This window comes from Notothenia coriiceps, unplaced genomic scaffold, assembly GCF_000735185.1.
Source record: "Notothenia coriiceps isolate Sejong01 unplaced genomic scaffold, NC01 NC01_scaffold00011336, whole genome shotgun sequence".
Taxonomy (NCBI): Eukaryota; Metazoa; Chordata; class Actinopteri; order Perciformes; family Nototheniidae; genus Notothenia; species Notothenia coriiceps.
In genome coordinates, this window is record NW_011344037.1 from 1 (window position 1) to 8078 (window position 8078).

General features: G+C 41.1%; 1 protein-coding gene across 1 annotated transcript; it reads left to right on the top strand.

The window, feature by feature from the left end:
* Window positions 1-1598: 1598 nt before the first annotated feature.
* On the top strand, window positions 1599-4212 carry macir (macrophage immunometabolism regulator). The gene is made up of 2 exons (XM_010772557.1): window positions 1599-1671; window positions 3448-4212. The coding sequence occupies exon 2, from the start codon at window positions 3463-3465 to the stop codon at window positions 4102-4104; it is 642 nt and encodes a 213-aa protein (XP_010770859.1). The 5' UTR covers window positions 1599-1671; window positions 3448-3462; the 3' UTR covers window positions 4105-4212.
* The last annotated feature ends 3866 nt before the right edge of the window (window positions 4213-8078 follow it).

Consider the following 8078-nt stretch of genomic DNA (forward strand, 5'->3'; position numbering starts at 1 on the left):
GCTTATAGCTTGAATGATACAGTCTGGTTATAATGTTTGGAGGAGGCATCACAGGTCAGAGCACCAGTTGTTCTGTTCCATCCACAACAAATGCACACAGATTGATGTGTGTGTATTTATTGATCTACTATTTCTTGAATCATTACTGTCAGTCCAAAACAAGAGATTTTGTTTTACTAACATGTTTTTAAAACATTATCTATTTTTCACTACACTTGAATATTTTATTTTTTACATCACTACATTGATCTAACAGCTTTAACATTGTAAAGGTGTCACTTCGGACTCTGGGTAATTATGACAGCATGTCCTACTATTTTCAGAGTTTGAACAAACCAGATCTTCATGTATTAATGTAGAAAATAGTCAGCACATTAAACCATTATGAAAGTAATCATTAGTTAGCTCATTGTTCAAAATGAGCTCCAACTACAACAGTTAAGTCAACTCTTGCATCGGTAATAACAATAAAACATGATATAATATAATAGTATAACTTGTGTCTACTTTAAATACTTTAACAACACTTTCCTAATTATACTAGCATACTTTTACAAAAGTAACATTAACATGTTTGAATGCAGGGCTTTTGTAAGAGAGTATTTGTATAGTGTAGCATGTTCTACTTGACCCACACACAAAAGGACACGGTAACGTTGTGATTCACTTCAATTAATGATAACTACGGAGCTTGCTAACAGCAAGGAACAAGGCTACTTCACTCATTTAGCTAGCTAATGTAAGATACAAATGCTGTCGAGCCCTCACTGCTTGTAAAATAAAGACCACAAACTGAGTACTTACCCGAGCCCCACTGTTCTCCGTCATTTTTCTCCCGGGTTGTTGTGATCACATGACTGACAAAGCCGTGCACTGATAGGCCAGAAATCGGTTTGATTGCATTCGGGCTCGATTGCTTATCCTGTCTGAGTAGCCCGGATGATGCTGCATCGCAATTTTGGACATTATACACCGAATTTTTTAACACTGAAATTATGCATTCAAATTGTTTTCACTTGAATTTTTGTGATCTGAATTTGAACATTCCATTTTTTTTTACTTGAAATTTTACATTTTTATTTCACATAGGTAAATTCGGAGCAAAAAAAATTCAGATCCATGATTTTCAAAGTAATTATTTTCAATGCTATAAATTCGGTGTCTGATCAAATTCAAATACTTCTGTCTCTTGTTTGCTTCCATAGAAAGAGCTTCAATAAACTTGATGATATAACCGTTGTGTTATTTAAAAAAAATATTACAACAGCGGGGACTCGTGAATATTGTCTTCTGATATTTGAAACCAACAAATAATGTAACCCTTAAATGGTGTCTGTATGCTGGGGGATAAAATGGGTGTGATAACAGTGTAATATTTGGCTATAATATGGGTGTATCACGAGTGCAATTGCATGGCTGCAATAGTAGTAGGATATGGGTGTAGAAAAAAAGCAGTCAATTAATTTTCCAAAATATGTATATGTGAATGCCCATTTAGGGGTTTAATGATTTATTCTGAAATAAAAATTGTTTAAATGATGTATAGGCCAACTGAAATATTTTATAATCGCTTGTGCTGTGGAGAAACACACCGGAAGTGTTCCTGTGGCTGTCGGAACACAGCAGAGAGGAGAGAGGCAGACGGGAGGGACATCTTTTCTCTTCACTCAGGTTTGTGTTGATTTGTATTTTATTCCGTCAGTATCGCGGTGAGAGCCGGAGATCACCGAGAGAATAACACAGATAGATCAGCTCGTGCTCCCCCGTAAACAGTCCCTTGGTCACGCGCCATCATGACTGGATCAATGTGATGAGACTCGGAGTCTGACATGATGAGGGCGTCACATTTAACATGGCTCCGCTTTATGAATACAGTGTATATACACAGTGGATGTCCACAGTATCTCCTGACAGCAGCGGACATGATGCTCCGCATGTCTCCATCTTTCCTCCCGAATGTTCTCTGTACAGCCTCAACACCACCACTCATAAAGGGTGTGTGTGTGTGTGTGTGTGTGTGTGTGTGTGTGTGTGTGTGTGTGTGTGTGTGTGTGTGTGTGTGTGTGTGTGTGTTTGCGTGCTCATCTGTCTGCGTGCTGGTGGATCTGTCAGTGTTTAAGATATTCGCTTTCAGTTAAATAATGACAGCAGGCCTTTCATTCTGTGGTTCAGTAAAAAAGTTCAAATTCATCATTCTTAATGGAGCAAATATGAAGATATCCCAAATTACTAATGTAAAATCGTTAATCTAAAAAATATCTTAATGTAGGTTATTAATAACTGGGGTGGTTTAGTTAATCTCACAAATATGTTATTTGTAAAGTTATTAATCTAGATAACTTTAGTTAAACGGAAATGAAGTCCAAACATTGTACCTGCTTACCAAATTATGCGAAATGAACAGGAGTTTTTAAAGGTGTTTTTACTTAAATGTGCAAAGGAAAAACTCCTCTTAATAAAAGGCCTGTGGCTCACTCACTGTCACACAGACATCGAAATAAACTTTGTTTTAAATCAAAGTTCTACTTCATTATGAGTAAAAAATATTCAAGACACATGTCATACCTGTTTTCCCTAAGACAGAATAAGCATAGATAACCAAAGGCCTCCTCAAATCTGCAAACCATGCCTTCAGTTGTAGTTCCATGTAGGGCTGAGGGCGTTGTTACATGTGTGCATGTAAGCAGAACAGGCATGATCATTTGCAGAATTGATGCATTTATGTGTTCATCACCGCTGAACCACCGCCAACCAATAATTACGTAAATATACGGTAAATATGTATTTCTTATTTGTTGATCTCCCTTATATTGTAAAGCCAAATTGGAGTCCCAGAAAAGCGCCATAAAAATATAATTTTATCCTATTACGTTTTGTATTAGCTAATAATTTGAATCTGCAAAGTAACTTAAGATTTTAGATAATTGCTATGGAGAAAAACTTACAATATTGGTTTCTAAAATGTAGTGGAGTATAAGTATAAAATACTGTAGATAAAATGAAAATAGCTCAAGATAGAAGAAGTACAGTACTTGAGTAAATGAGAGCAGTTAGCAGGCTGATTACCTTTCTTTAAATTCACTTACATTTGTCTTTGCTTTGGTTTATTGCAATAATAATAAAACACATTTTGTACAAAGCAATTTTATTTGTCCATTAACTAAAAATAATGCACAATCACAATATTTATAAACTGGACTGCTTCTGTACTGTATTTTTTAATTGAGGATGGTGAATTCCACCATTATTAAAAAAGCAAATTGTGTAATGATTTGAGAAGTTTACTACAGTGGGAGTGATTGTGAGTTAGGACTGACCTGGCCCTTAGGAGTGAGTGGATGTCTTGCCTTCAGATATTTGCTGAATGTGGGCACCGAATGTTTGTGTTTGCTGTTTTTTTGCCAGAAACAAGAATGACTCAACTTTTTTTTCTACATCTTTATTCAGGATAAGTCTGTAAGGATGGAAATGGATATCAACGGAGGGTCAAGAGCACACGTCTCCATTGTTCCTGCAGCTGAAATCAAAGCCACATTAAAACCTGACAGAGAGAGACCTCGATGTTCCAGCACCCCCTGTTCCCCCATCAGAGGCACTGTCGCAGGGTACCAGATCCTCCACATGGATTCCAATTATCTGGTGGGCTTCACCACTGGGGAGGAACTGCTAAAGCTGGCCAACAGGTGGTCAGAAGGCCCTCCAGAGAAGGGTTCTGTCTCAGAAATGGTGTCCAACTCCATCCAGAGCAGTGTCCCAAAGGCTGGAGAATCTGTTCTCCACAAGTCTCCACGAATCTGCAAAGGAAAAAGTCGTTACTACCAACCCTACGAGATTCCTACTGCCAATGGGCGGAGGCGGAGGCGTATGCCCAGCTCCAGTGACCCAATCCTCAGGTCCTTGGCCCAGGGGGAAGCTGGGAGGGGTCTACATGCTTCACTACCACTCTGTCTGCTTAAAGGGAAGAGGGCCCAGTCCAAGTCTCTAGACTACCTAAATCTGGACAAAACAAGAATAAGAGAGTCGTCGGACACGGAGGTGTTGCAGTACCAACTGCAGCACCTCACCCTGCGAGGGGAGCGCGTGTTCACCAGGAACCTGACATGAGATCACTGGAAGGTCCTTACAGGTGTCTTCTATCCTTTTGGGGATTTAGGTGCTATTTCAAGCTTGGTTTCTTTCTACTCAGAGAATAAAATGTTCTTCAAGAGGCAATCTGTTAATCTGGTTATTTTATGGACTTTGGGTTTACCTTGTATTGTACACATGGCGTTGTGAAGGAAATCTCTCCTCACATTGTAATAAGGTTGTTGAAGTAAAAAACGTGAATTGCAGTATATAAAATGAGCAATAATTTTTAAAGCTACTTATTAGCACTGCTGTTTGTTTGTACTGCTCAGAAACACACAGAGTTAGAGCTGATGAAGCCATGGGAGCCTGCCTGCAGGCCTCCACTCTCAGGACAGTTCCTGTGTAGGCTCCACTCTCAGGACACCTCCACTCTCAGTACAGGAAGTGACGATTCTGACGAACACGTTTTTTTCCCCGCCCCCCGAAGGACTCGTCTGATTGAAGTTTTCAAATCACAGAGGTGATGAGTCCGCTCACCATGCAGTTTGGGTCAGCCTTGGTCAAGCCCAAGGCCATTTTTCTCCTCTCCTCTCGTGATAAATGTGTTCGTCAGAATCGTCACTTCCTGTACTGAGAGTGGAGCCTACACCGGAACTGTCCTGAGAGTGGAGACCTGCAGGCAGAGCCCTCTCGATGAAGCACATATCCCATAATGCAGGAGTGCCCACACCTTTTCAGCTTGGGAGCTACTTTTAAAATGACCAAGCCCAAATGATCTAGCTACAGGACCGCCCGCCACTGCCCAATCTGTGTCGCGAGCGGGGGGGGGGTGCTAGTGGAGTAAACGGCGGATAAACTGTGGTGCGCTTACACTAATTGCACCGCATAAGCGCATAGTAGTGCACCGCATTTGCGCTTCAGATGAGGAGGTGAGGCCCCCCCATAACTGCATGAACCCGTGTGGCACGATACAACTCAGACTGGCGTACCTGTACGTCAATCAAGTGGCAAATGCCATAGTAAGGATGGATAAATTTTTTTCAATGCCATGCGATCTACCCACACCACCTTTGCGATATACGTATTGGGCACCCCTGCCATAATGTATTAAACATACACTATGTTCAAATGGATTATTGCAACAACTTCAATAATAGTTGCAATGTGAAGAGCTGTGTTAGTGGAAGTGTTTTTTGTTTGTGCAGATGTTGGCAACAGCTGTTAAATTAGCAGGATTATATTTTTTACTAATTTGCATATTTGTTGTTTAATTATTTTCACTCAATGTTGATATTTTACCTCTTATTTTTTTTTTAAATGGGCATGTTTGAAACAAATGATAGTGATACTCACTTTCAAACTCAAATGCCATACATTAAAAAAACAATTGTAATTGTTTTCATCCCTCTGCCCATGCTAACCCCTTCCATGTTTTTATACTACTGGCAGGCCATGAAACAAGCTAGATGAATAACCAGGGACAATTCATTTCATTGTTTAGCTCCTTAGGTCATATCACCAGGACTACACTAATGAAGGGTGTGTCAAATCTAAATTCTAATTGGTAATTTTAGCTCCAGGACTGTGGCTTTTGGTCTCTTAAAGTGGCCTGTTAATCGTTCCACAGCTAGAACAGGAACTTACCTCTTTGAATGTACATATGCGTACTGAATACAAATTTGACACAGAAGTCAGCGCAAGGCAAGAAAACAGGTTATGGGAACATCTTACGAGTTGAGAAGATGGCTGCTGTAGCTGGAGCCTTCAAAGAGAGCCACAACTTTAGTCCTGGTTTGTAATATTAGACCAGTGTACATGTTGGGAGTTAGGAAGACTCTAAGGAATTAGTGGAATAATCTGTTTATTGGTTATTGTTGGTTATTTTTGGAAATATGTTGGTTTAAGAAAAACATATTGTTGCGCATCCCTAGTTTTCTACATTGGTTATGCCCGCCACAAAAATATAATATTGAGATGTGTGTTTTCTAATGAGTGTGTGTGTTCCTCTAACAGCTCGTAATGGATGTGTGCTCTATGCCTCTGTCTGTGCATCTAATTCCACAGACTGTCTCTGGAAAATCAGTGCATCTGCATATCATCACCACCATGTCAACATGTTCACATAAGCCATGCCACTATCTACTGTTGTGTGGGACAGTCTGTGCACCCCTCTTTGAAATTAAATTCTGATTTGTGTGCATTAGAGCATTTAATTTATTTCATGAATGTTCAACAACTAAAGCCTCTGTGCCAAGTTTTGATGTGATAAAGGAATCCTTCAGAGTCTGTGTTTTACTTTGAGCCCATTCATTTCAGTATACCTGACAGATCCACGGGGGCACATGCATTGTTGTTTGCTTATTCTGTTTTACTTCCTGAGAGACATCAGGAGGAGCCTGATGACACTCTCTGTAATATTCAGTATTCACTATTTCTAATTTCAGGTTTTTATTTTTTACACAAAAAACGTGAATGGAAATGCTGGATATTAGACAGAATCTGTAGTGAAGTGAAAAAAGACTGATTGTGACTGGAGTTTTTATTTAATTCCATATTCTTGCCTTTTCTTGTTTAGTGGTATAATTCCCCCACAACTTTTTCGTGATGCACCCAGCTTGCTGGATGGAAATAACATTTTGTTTGCATTTTGTTTGGTGAGTGTTTAAATGTGTGAGCTACATTTGGATGGGCAAAAATCATAGTCTAACTACATATGAAGTAATGTTAATTTCAAAACCTATTTATAATACATATAATATTAATTTAGGGACATATTGATGTCCTTAAAAACAATAGTGGCTACACATTGACACCACTGCCAAGCAAAGCAAAAATACATGTAAAAATACACTTTTATTTTTAGACTTTTGGAAACTAATATTTAAAACTTGTGGGTATACACTTATCCACTGTATGTACAGTCACTCATATGCACTTCTATTTATTCCTTAAACCAAACGGAAAAATTAAATGTCATGTTAACCAATGACTGTTAATAATTAAAGTGTATTTTAATCCAATGGAAGCTTACAGTTTTTTGTTTCTGCCAAATAACAGTTTTTTTTAAGTGTTACACATTCAAATGTTTTACAAATCATTTGTAAGAAGATGTGCATATGGGAAATTGGGAACATTTCAGATTGTTTTAAACAAAATTGTAAAAGAAACTTACTTCGGCTGCACCACGGTTATATCTCCCACAGGCTCCGCCCTCTACTGGAGTCTATGGGTACTCCCCTCGCATTCATCCACTGAGACTTTCTAGACGTAGCTGGCCCCGGGGCGGGCCTACCTGAATGCGCGCGCATCTCACCGCATAAAAGGAGGCCTCGCCTCCTTACTGTCATCCCTTTCTCTTCAGCAAGAAGAGAGACAGATAAAGAATAAAGCATTAAATCGAAGAAAATGGACTCACCTTTGGAGCGCCCCTGTCCTTTGTGTCTGGGCTCCATAGAAGGCGACAACCCCCACTGTCGGTGCATCGAGTGCGACCACGCGGCGGCCAACCTGGGCCCTCTTGCAGTCTGCAGCGCCTGCCAGCTGATTCCTCGCCCCGCCCACCATCAACGGCAGGCGCAGTGAGAGGGTTGCTACGTCTCGCCGGTGGAGGACCCAGAGCTCGACGTGGTGGAGATGAAGGACCTCGAGGAGGGAGTGCCCTTCGTGTTCGCCATTCCAGCGGACCGGGCGGGTCCGAGCGTCGGGGAGAGGGACGACGATGACGACGCCTCGTTGTCTGGGATTTCCGGCGACCACCAGTAAGGCCAACAGCATAGGACCGGCGGTGATGACTATGGCGGCGGAGCGTGCAGGCTTACCACTCCCCCACCGTTGCCACCGAGGCCGGTGAGCCGCCTGCGTCAGGGCTTCTACGGCCTGGCCTGTCCAGCACAGCCGGCCTTCGTTTCACCCGACCTGCCAGACATCTGGCGGTGTGTGGAGGCCACGTGGCGACAGCTACTGAGAACGAAGGCTCCGGTGTCTACTTGGGCTGGAATCCTCAGAGTGGA

Excerpts from the sequence above, each read along its gene's own strand:
- macir (XM_010772557.1), top strand. The coding sequence starts at position 3,463 with ATGGAAATGGATATCAACGGAGGGTCAAGAGCACACGTCTCCATTGTT.